General features: G+C 60.5%; 1 protein-coding gene across 2 annotated transcripts in view; it reads left to right on the forward strand.

Moving 5' to 3' along the window:
* The first annotated feature begins 210 nt into the window (after nucleotides 1-210).
* LOC133356988 (kelch-like protein 32) overlaps nucleotides 211-15000 on the forward strand; it is a 38239-nt gene continuing 23449 nt past the window's right edge. Inside the window, exons 1-6 of one of the 2 annotated variants that reach the window (XM_061574727.1) lie at nucleotides 211-513; nucleotides 2286-2344; nucleotides 4812-5004; nucleotides 5519-5613; nucleotides 6084-6229; nucleotides 14793-15000. The exon at nucleotides 14793-15000 is cut by the window's right edge and continues 1861 nt beyond it. In XM_061574727.1, coding sequence (XP_061430711.1) covers nucleotides 309-513; nucleotides 2286-2344; nucleotides 4812-5004; nucleotides 5519-5613; nucleotides 6084-6229; nucleotide 14793 — 699 coding nt within the window. In that variant the 5' untranslated portion in view covers nucleotides 211-308 and the 3' untranslated portion in view covers nucleotides 14794-15000. The remainder of the gene's footprint in view (nucleotides 514-2285; nucleotides 2345-4811; nucleotides 5005-5518; nucleotides 5614-6083; nucleotides 6230-14792) is intronic. The other variant, XM_061574728.1, reaches the window with a different exon arrangement.

A 15000-nucleotide genomic window follows, 5' to 3' on the forward strand; every position in this document is an offset into this window, starting at 1 on the left:
ACCCGTACCCGTTTGCGACCCTGGGGTACGGGTAGCCGGGTATCGGGTAGGGTACGGGTATCGGGTATGGGTAGCCGGGTATCGGGTAGGGTACGGGTATCCAGTAGGGTACGGGTATCGGGTAGGGGTAGCCGGGTATCCGGTAGGGTACGGGTATCGGGTAGGGGTAGCCGGGTATCCGGTAGGGTACGGGTATCGGGTAGCCGGGTATCCGGTAGGGTACGGGTATCGGGTACGGGTAGCTGGGTATCGGGTAGGGTACGGGTATCGGCTACCTGATTGCGACCTCTGCCCTGCAGGTGTCCCCCATGAAGAACTGCCGCGAGCACTTCGTCCTGGGGGCGCTGGGCGGCCACCTGATGTCCGCCGGCGGGCGCAACGAGCTGCGCCAAGTGTTGCCCACAGTGGAGCGCTACTCCCCCGGGGACGACTCGTGGACCTTCGTGCGCCCCTTCGACCGCTCGCTCTCCTGCCACGCCGGCTGCGTGGCGGACGGGCGCCTCTGGGTGTCGGGTAAGATTGGGCACCGGCGGGCACTGGTCTCGCTGAACGGGGCTTGCCCCGACAGTCTGTCGAACGGTGTACTACTTGTGTTGTGGTTATTGCAACATGATGCCTTGAATAAAGGTGTCAGTTTTGTACAAGTTTAAAGGGTAAAAACCTACTACTATATTTTGCCACTGGTAAAAGAGATCTCATAGTGGTGTCGCGATGTCGCTTTTCGCGGCCGGTATCGTTCGTAGTGAAGGTTTTTCAGTAGTAGGTTTTTACCCTTTCAACTGGTACAAAAACTGAATGATGCCTTGTATAAAGGTGTCAGTTTTTGTACCAGTTGAAAGGGTAAAAACCTATTACTATATTTTGCCACTGGTAAAGGAGGTGTCTCATAAGGTTTTTCAGGTTGGGTCACGTGAGCGGGAACGGGTCATGACCCTCCGTCACTACTACCCGGGTGGTCCACCCCAGTGTGTTGGAGAGTGAATCCACGACGTTTAAAATATTTGAGTACGAATATTCTGGCAAATCGCTGGATGTAATTACCGGCGAAACATCTTCTTGGTTCTTTCGGTAAAGTCACGTAGAAGGGAAATAATAAAGTAATAAAAAGAAAACATAATAAAATACAATTCTCACGACGTTTCGGCCACAACGCAAGCAGCCGTCCTCAGGTGAAGAACAGGTCTGTCGGAAAGACACCTGAGGACGGCTGCTTGCGTTGTGGCCGAAACGTCGTGAGAATTGTATTTTATGATGTTTTATTTTTATTATTTTATTATTTCCCTTCTACGTGATGACTTTACCGAAAGAACCAAGAAGATGAATCCCTGCAGTCACAAAAGCTTTAAATCGAAATTTTACCAACGAAACGTCGTACTACTCGCATTGTAAATGTCGTGGATTTACTCTCCAACACACCGGTGGGCTGAAGCAGTCGCTGATTGGCGCGTTTTGTTAACGCGACAAACCTCGAAGTCTGTTACAGCTACACGGGGGGATCGTTGTGCAGTGAGCGGTGGCGCAGTGGTTAGCGCACTGCGCTACAAACCCGGCCACACGATCTCCATTCACGGCCAACATCAGTGATGAATACCTCATCCTGCCCCACTGGTAGCGTAGAGGCCCGGGCCTGGGCCTCCCCTAGGTCGACTCAGCCTCAAATGAGTACCTGGTGCGGTGTGTAAACATCGCCACTGGGGAGACAAAGGCGGCCGGGCGTGGTGCTGGCCACCCACCCCCTCGTGTGCCGTGCCGGCCTTCATAGGTGCTCGCTAACAGCACTTGCCCCAACAGTCTGTCAAGGCTACACGGGGGATCTGCTTTGTCTCCGTTGTATTCACTGTGTGTGTGTGTGTGGTGCGTTGCTGTGTGTGTGTGTGGTTTGTTGCTGTGTGTGTGTGGTGCGTTGCTGTGTGTGTGGTGCGTTGCTGTGTGTGTGTGTGTGGTGCGTTGCTGTGTGTGTGTGGTGCGTTGCTGTGTGTGTGGTGCGTTGCTGTGTGTGTGTGTGTGGTGCGTTTCTGTGTGTGTGTGTGCGTTGCTGTGTGTGTGTGTGGTGCGTTGCTGTGTGTGTGTGGTGTGTTGCTGTGTGTGTGTGGTGCGTTGCTGTGTGTGTGGTGCGTTGCTGTGTGTGTGTGTGTGGTGCGTTGCTGTGTGTGTGTCTGCGTTGCTGTGTGTGTGTGTGGTGCGTTGCTGTGTGTGTGTGTGGTGCGTTGCTGTGTGTGTGTGTGGTGCGTTGCTGTGTGTGTGGTGCGTTGCTGTGTGTGTGTGTCACCGTTCCCATACCACAGGTGGCGTCACGAACACTGCCCAGTACCAGAACTCGCTGCTGGTTTACGACCCCGCGCTGGTGAGCACGTTCCCTTTGCTGGCTGACAACCGCAGCCTGAACCCTACCGTTGTGGGCGCCACGGTGGCGAGGAGATGTTAACTACCTCGCCTGGTATACAGGAGGTCGTGGGTTCGATCCCGACCCTGACGCCTGCTGCTGTATATTTGGAGTTTGCGTGTCTCTCTCTCATCATCATCATCACGGTGGCTAGGAGATGTTAACTACCTCGCCTGGTATACAGGAGGTCGTGGGTTCGATCCCGACCCTGACGCCTGCTGCTGTATATTTGGAGTTTGCGTGTCTCTCTCTCATCATCATCATCACGGTGGCTAGGAGATGTTAACTACCTCGCCTGGTATACAGGAGGTCGTGGGTTCGATCCCGACCCTGACGCCTGCTGCTGTATATGCGAAGTTTGCGTGTCTCTCTCTGTCATCATCACGGTGGCTAGGAGATGTTAACTACCTCACCTGGTATACAGGAGGTCGTGGGTTCGATCCCGACCCTGACGCCTGCTGCTGTATATGCGAAGTTTGCGTGTCTCTCTCTGTCATCATCACGGTGGCTAGGAGATGTTAACTACCTCACCTGGTATACAGGAGGTCGTGGGTTCGATCCCGACCCTGACGCCTGCTGCTGTATATTTGGAGTTTGCGTGTCTGTCTCTCATCATCATCACGATGGCTAGGAGATGTTAACTACCTCGCCTGGTGTGCAGGAGGTCGTGGGTTCCATTCCGACCCTGATGCCTGTTGCTGTATATTTGGAGTTTGCGTGTCTCTCTCTCATCATCGTCACGATGGCTAGGAGATGTTAACTACCTCGCCTGGTGTACATGAGGTCGTGGGTTCGATCCCGACCCTGACGCCTGCTGCTGTATATTTGGAGTTTGCGTGTCTCTCTCATCATCATCACGGTGGCTAGGAGATGTTAACTACCTCGCCTGGTATACAGGAGGTCGTGGGTTCGATCCCGACCCTGACGCCTGCTGCTGTACATTAGGAGTTTGCGTGTCTCTCCCCATTGTCGCGTGGATTTTTCTCCGGGTCCTCCGATTTTTACCTCCACATTTAGAATCAACGTCACGACCTTTAGAGTGTTTGGCTGCCGATGACAAGCCGCTTAGTTGAGCTATCATTTGTGGTAACCAGTTTTGCTTCTGAAAAAGATCTTTATACCTCAGTGGAGCCTGAGCTGGTAAAGTAAAAAAAAACATTTGTAATTTTTTTGTTTAGTTCTGTACGTACGCCAACACCAACCCATAGGCGTTCCCTCTCGCCCGCTATTGTATCATAATCAACAGCACCTAGCACGGACCCCAACACCCAAACACTCCAACAACATAACCATACCTCTCATACTAATCAAGTAGTTACATTCCGTGAGGCATGGGGAGTGAACGGTGGGAAGCCATGGGCTGGCCCCTACTGCAGAGGTCGCAAACGGGTTTTGATTCCTTACCCGTACCCGGCCGCACCAGGGTCGCAAACGGGTACCGTACCCTACCCGATACCCGGCTACCCGTACCCGGCCGGGTATCGGGTAGGGTACCCGATTGCGACCTCTGGGATGAAGCCATGTTGCAGGCGCGGGTGGGTTGATTCTAGGAACTTGAATAGTGAGAAGAGACAAGACGTTGGGGAATGAGTGACAAACGGTGACTCACCAGTGACTCACGGCCTACCCGTACCCGTACCCGGCCGCACCAGGGTCGCGAACGGGTACCCGTACCCGGCCGGGTACGGGTAGCCGGGTATCGGGTAGGGTACGGGTATCGGGTACCCGGTTGCGACCTCTGCCCGACTGTAATCATTATTTTATTACAGTCGTACCTCGGTATACGACCGCTTTGGTATACGTCGTGTTTTGACGAGAAAAAATGTCTTGGGATACGACGTCTTGCTTGGGATACGACGCGCTTGCTAGAACTTGTGTGGGTCGGGATGAGTCACCGTGTACCCGCCGCGTAGACCCCGTTCACGACTGAAACAAAGCGCCGCTCCTCAGTCAGCCTGTAGATCTCGTTCAGTGCCCAACCCTTGCTAGAACTCTCTGTGTGAGCCGCGTACGGCGCCGCGTGTCGCAGCGCGTGGATTGTTTTGTTGCGTTTGTGTGTTTGTCGCCGGTGACTTTGTGCTTCGCATCGAAATCTGCCCCAGCGATGTTGCCGCTGGCAGCAATGAAAGTCGTTTAGACGTGAAAAGTCTCTTCCTCCTCCCCCATCTCCCCGCTCCCCTTCCTCCTCTCTCTACTCCTCCGCCCCCATCTCCCGCTCGCCCCTCTCTCCTCCTCATCCTCCCATCTCCTCCCTTCTCCCTCCTCCCCTCCCCTCCTCTCCTCTCCCTCTCTCTTCCTCCTCTTCCGCCCCCATCTCCCGCTCGCTCCTCCTCCTCGTCCTCTCATCTCATCCCTGATCCCCACTCCTCCTCACTCCTCGTCACTCCCCTCCTCTCCTCCCCCTCTAACCCCCCACACCCACACGCAGGACGTGTGGTCCCCGTGCAGCGCGATGCCCCAGCGGCGCGTCTACCACTCGATGGCGGCCGTGTGCCGTCGGCTCTACGTGCTGGGGGGCAACGACCTGGACCACAACAACGACCGCATCATGGTGCGCCACATCGACCGCTACAGCCTGGACACCGACCAGTGGACGCGCTGCACCGCCGCCCTCAGAAAAGGTTCCGCAGTGTCTCCGGGCGGTGGGGGTGGTGGAGAGGGGTGCAGTGGAGTGGAGTGCAGTGGAGGGGGGTGGGGGTGGAGTGGGGTGCAATGGAGTGGGGTGCAATGGAGTGGGGTGTAATGGAGTGGGGTGCAATGGAGTGGGGTGCAGTGGGGAGGGGGTGCAGTGGGGTGGAGTGGGGTGCAATGGAGTGCAGTGGGGTGCAATGGAGTGGGGTGCAGTGGGGTGGAGTGGGGTGCAATGGAGTGCAGTGGGGTGCAGTGGAGTGGGGTGCAGTGGAGTGGGGTGCAGTGGAGTGCAGTCGAGTCGTGTCGTGTGCAGTGGACTGGGGTGGGGTACAAAAGAGAGACAAAGGCGGCCGGGCGTGGTGCTGGCCACCCACCCCCCTCGTGCGCCGTTCCGGCCTTCATAGGTGCTGCTCGCTAACAGCACTTGCCCCTACAGTCTGTTGAGGCTCCACGGGGGATCTTTGTCTTTGTGAAGCTGGAATTGAACCTGAAACTCTGCTGCAGGTCAGAATGAAGCCGGAGTCGCAGTGCACGCTGGGAAAATATACCTGGTGGGCGGCTACTCCATCGTCATCAACGAGCCCCTCGCATCGGTGCAGGTGAGGCAGAGGTGGCGGCGTCAGAGACAGGGAGACAGAGACAGAGTTGGAGACAGGTGGTTTGAGTCGGTGTTGACGGTGCGGTGTGTGCGTGTCTGTGTGCGCGTGCGTGTCTGTGTGTGCGTCTGTGTGTGCCTGCGTGTCTGTGCCTGCGTGTCTGTGTGTCTGCGTGTGTATCTGGGCACGCGTGTCTGTGTGTCTCTGTGTCTGTGTGTCTCTATGTCTGTGCGTCTCTGTCTCTGTTTCTGTGTGCGCTTGTCTCTGTGTCTATGTGTCTGTATGTCTGTATGTCTCTGTATCTGTGTGTCTCTGTGTGCGCGTGTCTGTTTGTGCATCTCTGTGTGTGTGTGTCTCTGTGTCTGTGTGCCTCTGTGTCTGCGTGTCTGTGTGTGCGTGCGTGTCTGTTTGTGCATCTCTGTGTGTGTGCGCGTGTCTGTTTGTGCATGTCTGTGTGTGCGTCTCGCTCACAGATCCTGGACGTGTTTGCTGGATGGGGGGATCAGGGTGACCAGGGCGGCGAGCGGCTGCTCACTGGGCCCGCTCTGCCCTTCGCCTCCAACGGCGTCGCCGCATACTTCCTGCCCCGACCCAGCACCTGCAAACCCCACAGCTTGTGGTAGTAGAGACACGGGGGAGACACGGGGGAGACACGGGGGGACAGGGGAGACACGAGGGAGACACGGGGGAGACACGGGGGAGACACGGGGGAGACACGGGGGAGACACGGGGGGACAGGGGAGACACGAGGGAGACACGGGGGAGACACGGGGGAGACACGGGGGGACAGGGGAGACACGGGGGAGACACGGGGGAGACACGGGGGAGACACGGGGGAGACACGGGGGGACAGGGGAGACACGAGGGAGACACGGGGGAGACACGGGGGAGACACGGGGGAGACACGGGGGGACAGGGGAGACACGGGGGAGACACGGGGGACAAGGGAGACACGAGGGAGACACGGGGGAGACACGGGGGAGACACGGGGGGACAGGGGAGACACGAGGTAGACACGGGGGGACAGAGGAGACACTAGGGAGACACGGGGGAGACACGGGGGAGACACGGGGGAGACACGGGGGAGACAACGGGGGAGACACGAGGGAGACACGGGGGGACAGAGGAGACACGAGGGAGACCGGGGGAGACACTGGGGAGACCGGGGGAGACACGGGGGGACAGGGGAGACACAGGGAGACACGGGGGGCCAGAGGAGACACGAGGGAGACACGGTGGAGACACGGGGAGACACGGGGGGAGACACGGGGGAGACACGGGGGGACAGGGGAGACACGAGGGAGACACGGGGGGACAGAGGAGACACGAGGGAGACACGGGGGAGACACGGGGGAGACACGGGGGAGACACGGGGGGGACGGGGAGACACGAGGGAGAACACGGGGGGACAGAGGAGACACGAGGGAGACACGGGGGAGACACGGGGGAGACACGGGGGAGACACGGGTGGACAAGGGGAGAACACGAGGGAGACACGGGGGGACAGAGGAGACACGAGGGAGACACGGGGGAGACACGGGGGAGACACGGGGAGACACGGGGGGACAGGGGAGACACGAGGGAGACACGGGGGAGACACGGGGGAGACACGGGGGAGACACGGGGGGACAGGGGAGACACGAGGGAGACACGGGGGGACAGAGGAGACACGAGGGAGACACGGGGAGACACGGGGGAGACACGGGGGAGACACGGGGGGACAGGGGAGACACGGGGGAGACACGGGGGAGACACGGGGGAGACACGGGGGAGACACGGGGGGACAGGGGAGACACGAGGGAGACACGGGGGAGACACGGGGAGACACGGGGGAGACACGGGGGGACACGGGGAGACACGGGGGAGACACGGGGGGACAGGGGAGACACGAGGGAGACACGGGGGAGACACGGGGGAGACACGGGGGAGACACGGGGGAGACACGGGGGGACACGGGGAGACACGGGGGGGACACGGGGACAGAGGAGACACGAGGGAGACACGGGGGAGACACGGGGGAGACACGGGGGAGACACGGGGAGACACGGGGGAGACACGAGGGAGACACGGGGGGACAGAGGAGACACGAGGGAGACACGGGGGAGACACGGGGGAGACACGGGGGAGACACGGGGGGACAGGGGAGACACCAGGGAGACACGGGGGACAGAGGAGACACGGGGGAGACACGGGGGAGACACGGGGGAGACACGGGGGGACAGGGGAGACACGAGGGAGACACGGGGGGACAGAGGAGACACGAGGGAGACACGGGGGAGACACGGGGGAGACACGGGGGAGACACGGGGGGACAGGGGAGACACGAGGGAGACACGGGGGGACAGAGGAGACACGAGGAGACACGGGGGAGACACGGGGGAGACACGGGGGGACAGGGGAGACACGAGGGAGACACGGGGGGACAGAGGAGACACGAGGGAGACACGGGGGAGACACGGGGAGACACGGGGGGACAGGGGAGACACGAGGGAGACACGGGGGGACAGAGGAGACACGAGGGAGACACGGGGGAGACACGGGGGAGACACGGGGGAGACACGGGGGACAGGGGAGACACGAGGGAGACACGGGGGAGACAGGGGAGACACGAGGGAGACACGGGGGAGACACGGGGAGACACGAGGAGACACGAGGGAGACACGGGGGAGACACGGGGGAGACACGATGGAGACACGGGGGAGACACGGGGGAGACACGGGGGAGACACGGGGGAGACACGGGGGGACAGAGGAGACAGCGGAGACACAGCGGAGACACGGGTGGGGGGGGGGGGGACATGGGAACCAGTAGAGGGGGGCGTTGAGCGGTGCGCATAGATTCCGGTGTTGGTTATAGACACACACACAGACACGCACACACGTAACAACAACAACAACCGCCATTCGCCACTAAGTGGCGGTGACGTGCCCACGACGCTTGTGCCAGGCCATGTGCACCTTGAGGCCACGTGAAGCTGGCAGGAGGTCACGGGGCAGACCCAGCAGGTGCCACGGGTCGACTGACCGAGATGACTGGATGATGCACCACCTGTGCCCCCTACTGTACCAACTTGCTGTGCTTTAGCCACCCGGCGCACACACAGACACACACACACAAGCAATCTCCATCTCTCATGTACACGGGCGCGTGCAGACCCACAGAGACGCACGGAGACACACAAAGATCCCCTCTTATAGCCTTAGCAGGCTAGTTGGAGCAAGTGCTGTTAGCGAGCAGCGACGATGAGATGACACACACACACACACACGCATCACGCATGTAAGAATGGGGAACAAATAATAAATCTATATGAAAGTAATTTTTTATTAAGTTTACATTGAGTACAAACGGCGTCGGTCCATTTCGTCATTCGTTCAAAACTTTACGCGTCCGATTGAAAAAAATAAATAAAGACATTAACCTGGGTCAAGTTCTTCGCGTTAGAAAGCGGAAATGCATAGCGGCCAAACCCGTACTGTTCACCCCGTGTTCTTGCACGGGGAGATTGCGTTCTTCAGGTCCACACGGCGCACAGCCGGTTCAATACGGGCGACAAAGAATTAATAATGTCTTTGTGTTTGTGTTTCTCCCTTGCGATGGGACTTTGTAGGACGAACGTCGAGGTTTATAAAGGGCACGGGGTGACCGATACGGTCTGACTTGGTCCGCGGTAAGGTAGGGAGGGCACTGATCGGGGGTTGGCAGGTATGGAGACCCACAGAGACCCCCACAGAGACCCCCACAGAGACCCCCAACAGAGACCCCCAACAGAGACCCCCAGAGACCCACAGAGACCCCAACAGAGACCCCCACAGAGACCCCCCACAGAGACCCCAACTCACAGAGACCCCCACAGAGTCCCCCAGAGACCCCCACAGAGACCCCCAACAGAGACTCCAACAGAGACCCAAACAGAGACCCCACAGAGACCCCCAACAGAGACCCCCAACAGAGACCCCCCACAGAGACCCCACAGAGACCCACAGAGACCCCACAGAGACCCCCACAGAGACCCACAGAGACCCCCACAGAGACCCCCACAGAGACCCCACAGAGACCCACAGAGACCCCCACAGAGACCCCACAGAGACCCCCACGGAGACCCCCAACAGAGACCCCAATAGAGACCCCCACAGAGGACCCCCACAGAGACCCCCCAGAGACCCCCACAGAGACCCCCACAGAGACCCCCACAGAGACCCCCACAGAGACCCCCACAGAGACCCCCACAGAGGAACCCCACGAGGACCCCACCAATAGAGACCCCCACAGAGACCCCCACAGAGACCCCACAGAGACCCCCACAGAGACCCCCACAGAGACCCCCACAGAGACCCCACAGAGACCCCCCACAGAGACCCCCACAGAGACCACAGAGACCCCCACAGAGACCCCCACAGAGACCCCCACAGAGACCCCCACAGAGACCCCCACAGAGACCCCCACAGAGACCCCACAGAGACCCCCGCAGTGACCCCACAGTGACCCCACAGTGACCCCCACAGAGACCCCCACAGAGACCCCCACAGAGACCCCCACAGAGACCCCACAGAGACCCCCACAGAGACCCCCACAGAGACCCCACAGAGACCCCCACAGAGACCCCCACAGAGACCCCCACAGAGACCCCCACAGAGACCCCCACAGAGACCCCCACAGAGACCCCACAGAGACCCCCACAGAGACCCCCACAGAGACCCCACAGAGACCCCCACAGAGACCCCCACAGAGACCCCCCACAGAGCCCCCCACAGAGACCCCCACAGAGCCCCCCACAGAGCCCCCACAGAGACCCCCACAGAGACCCCCACAGAGACCCCCACAGAGACCCCACAGAGACCCCCACAGAGACCCCACAGAGACCCCCACAGAGACCCCCACAGAGACCCCACAGAGACCCCACAGAGACCCCCACAGAGACCCCACAGAGACCCCCACAGAGACCCCCACAGAGACCCAATAGAGACCCCCACAGAGACCCCCACAGAGACCCCCACGGAGACCCCCCACAGAGACCCCCACAGAGATCCCCACAGAGACCCCCACAGAGACCCCCACAGAGACCCCACAGAGACCCCCACAGAGACCCCCACAGAGACCCCACAGAGACCCCACAGAGACCCCACAGAGACCCCACAGAGACCCCCACAGAGACCCCCACAGAGACACACAGAGACCCCCACAGAGACCCAAATAGAGACCCCAACAGAGACCCCACAGAGACCCCCCACAGAGCCCCCCCCAGAGACCCCCACAGAGACCCCAACAGAGACCCCCACAGAGACCCCCACAGAGACCCCCACAGAGACCCCCCACAGAGACCCCCACAGAGACCCCAACAGAGACCCCAACAGAGACCCCCACAGAGACCCCCACAGAGACACCCACAGAGACCCCCACAGAGACCCCACAGAGACCCCCACAGAGACCCCCACAGAGACCCCCACAGAGACCCCCACAGAGACCCCCACAGAGACCCCCACAGAGACCCCCACAGAGGACCCCCACAGAGACAGAGACAAACAGAGACCCCACAGAGACCCCCACAGAGACCCCCACAGAGACCCCCACAGAGACCCCCACAGAGTCCCCCAGAGACCCCCACAGAGACCCCCAACAGAGACTCCAACAGAGACCCAAACAGAGACCCCCACAGAGACCCCCACAGAGACTCACACAGAGACCCCCACAGAGACCCCCACAGAGACCCCCACAGAGACCCCCAACAGAGACCCCCACAGAGACTCACACAGAGACCCCCACAGAGACCCCCACAGAGACCCCCACAGAGACACCCACAGAGACCCCCAACAGAGACCCCCACAGAGACCCCCACAGAGACCCCCACAGAGACCCCCACAGAGACCCCCACCAGAGACCCCCACAGAGACCCCCACAGAGACCCCCACAGAGACCCCCAGAGACCCACAGAGACACACAGAGACCCCCACAGAGACCCACACAGAGACCCCAATAGAGACCCCCAGAGACACACAGAGACACACAGAGACCCACAGAGACCCCCACAGAGACCCCCACAGAGACCCACACAGAGACCCCAATAGAGACCCCCACAGAGACCCCCACAGAGACCCCCAACAGAGACCCCACAGAGACCCCCACAGAGACCCCCACAGAGACCCACAGAGACCCCCAACAGAGACCCCCACAGAGACCCCCACAGAGACCCACACAGAGACCCCAATAGAGACCCCCACAGAGACCCCCACAGAGACCCCCAACAGAGACCCCCACAGAGACCCCCACAGAGACCCCCACAGAGACCCACAAAGACCCCCAACAGAGACCCCCACAGAGACCCCCACAGAGACCCACAGAGACCCCCACAGAGACCCCCAACAGAGACCCCCACAGAGACCCCCAACAGAGACCCACAGAGACCCCCACAGAGACCCCCACAGAGACCCCCAACAGAGACCCCCACAGATACCCCCACAGAGACCCCCACAGAGACCCCACAGATACCCCCACAGAGACCCCCAACAGAGACCCCCACAGATACCCCCACAGAGACCCCCACAGAGACCCCCCACAGAGACCCCAACAGAGACCCCAACAGAGACCCCCACAGAGACCCCCACAGAGACCCCCACAGAGACCCACAGAGACCCCCACAGAGACCCCCAACAGAGACCCCCACAGAGACCCCAACAGAGACCCACAGAGACCCCCACAGAGACCCCCACAGAGACCCCCAACAGAGACCCCCACAGATACCCCCACAGAGACCCCCACAGATACCCCCAACAGAGACCCCCACAGATACCCCCACAGAGACCCCCACAGAGACCCCCACAGAGACCCCCACAGATACCCCCACAGAGACCCCCACAGATACCCCCACAGAGACCCCCACAGATACCCCCAACAGAGACCCCCACAGATACCCCCACAGAGACCCCCACAGAGACCCCCCACAGAGACCCCCAACAGAGACCCACCACAGATACCCCCACAGATACCCCCAACAGAGACCCCAACAGAGACCCCCAACAGAGACCCCCAACAGAGACCCCCACAGATACCCCCACAGAGACCCCCCCAGAGACCCCCCACAGAGACCCCCAACAGAGACCCCCAACAGAGACCCCCACAGAGACCCCCAACAGAGACCCCCAACAGAGACCCCCAACAGAGACCCCCACAGAGACCCCCCACAGAGACCCCCAACAGAGACCCCCAACAGAGACCCCCACAGAGACCCCCACAGATACCCCCACAGAGACCCCACAGATACCCCCCACAGAGACCCCCAACAGAGACCCCCAACAGAGCCCCCCACAGAGACCCCCACAGATACCCCCACAGAGACCCCCACAGAGACCCCCCACAGAGACCCCCAACAGAGACCCCCAACAGAGACCCCCACAGAGACCCCCACAGATACCCCCACAGAGACCCCCAACAGAGACCCCCACAGAGACCCCCCACAGAGACCCCCAACAGAGACCCCCCAACAGAGACCCCCACAGAGACCCCCACAGAGTACCCCCCACAGAGACCCCCAACAGAGACCCCCACAGAGACCCCCACAGAGACCCCCAACAGAGACCCCCACAGAGACCCCCAACAGATACCCCACAGAGACCCCCACAGAGACCCCCAACAGAGACCCCCACAGAGACCCCCACAGAGACCCCCACAGAGACCCCAACAGATACCCCCACAGAGACCCCCACAGAGACCCCCACAGAGACCCCCAACAGATACCCCCAACAGAGACCCCCAACAGAGACCCCAACAGAGACCCCCAACAGAGACCCCCAACAGAGACCCCCCACAGAGGACCCCCAACAGAGACCCCCAACAGATACCCCCAACAGAGACCCCCACAGAGACCCCCAACAGAGACCCCCAACAGAGACCCCCCACAGAGACCCCCAACAGAGACCCCCAACAGAGACCCCCAACAGAGACCCCAACAGAGACCCCCACAGAGACCCCCAACAGAGACCCCCAACAGAGACCCCAACAGAGACCCCCAACAGAGACCCCCAACAGAGACCCCAACAGAGACCCCCAACAGAGACCCCCAACAGAGACCCCCAACAGAGACCCCCAACAGAGACCCCCAACAGAGACCCCCAACAGAGACCCCCAACAGAGACCCCCAACAGAGACCCCCAACAGAGACCCCCAACAGAGACCCCCAACAGAGCCCCCCAACAGAGACCCCCACAGAGACCCCCAACAGAGACCCCCACAGAGACCCCCACAGAGACCCCCAACAGAGACCCCCACAGAGACCCCCAACAGAGACCCCCAACAGAGACCCCCAACAGAGACCCCCAACAGAGACCCCCACAGATACCCCCACAGAGACCCCCACAGAGACCCCCAACAGAGACCCCCAACAGAGACCCCCACAGATACCCCCACAGAGACCCCCACAGAGACCCCCCACAGAGACCCCCAACAGAGACCCCCAACAGAGACCCCCAACAGAGACCCCCAACAGAGACCCCCACAGAGACCCCCACAGAAATCCATAGCTGTCAACCCATACGGTTGACCCCGTACTTTTGCACGGGGGAAATTGCGTTCTTCAGGTGCCATAAGGCGTACAGCCGTTTCAAAACGGGCTAAACACTTGCTACCGTCTCGTTTGCTTCCTCCCTTGCGATGGCACGTGTGGGGTGACCAAGGCGGTCTCAATGGGTCTGCGGTCAGGTCGGGCACCGACAGCTACGGGAACCACCAACTCGTTTTCACGCAACGAGTCGCCGCCGTTTGCATCGCGAGTTTGACGGTGGCGGGGGTCACAGCAGAGGTCGCAAACGGGTTTTGATCCCTTACCCGTACCCGGCCGCACCAGGGTCGCAAACGGGTACCCGTACCTGGCCGGGTACGGGTAGCCGGGTATCGGGTAGGGTACGGGTATCGGGTACCCGGTTGCGACCTCTGCCGTCGACGCAGCAGCAAACCAAAACGCATCGTTGCCCGAGTTCATGATCTGTGCCATTGTCGTCGTTCCGTGTGGCGCTGCTGCTGCTACTGGTGCTGCTGCTGCTGGTGGCGGCGATGTCGGTTTACATTTTGCGTCGCTGAAAAGCTGGACGAAAACAATCATGAACGCTGCGGCTGCTGCCGCTGTTGTTGTTGACGCTGTTGTTGTTGTTGTTGCTGCTCGTACCCCCCCCCCCCCTCACCCCGGGCCACAGACGCGTTTGTCCGTCGGCCGTTCCTCGACGTTTCGCAGCACGCGCCCCGCTAAGGCTTCTCTCTCTGCGGGTAGCCTCAACTCCGTTCTACCCCGAATCCTTCTCGGTACTCGATGGATAAAGCTTCCACCCCCACCCCCACACACCTGAGACACGCGTGGGCCTCGAAACGTCGGACCTCGTTGACGGATGCGCAGACGCGTGGGGC

Source organism: Lethenteron reissneri, chromosome 56 (assembly GCF_015708825.2).
Source record: "Lethenteron reissneri isolate LAM-NWPU_2019-01 chromosome 56, ASM1570882v1, whole genome shotgun sequence".
NCBI classification, from domain to species: domain Eukaryota; kingdom Metazoa; phylum Chordata; class Hyperoartia; order Petromyzontiformes; family Petromyzontidae; genus Lethenteron; species Lethenteron reissneri.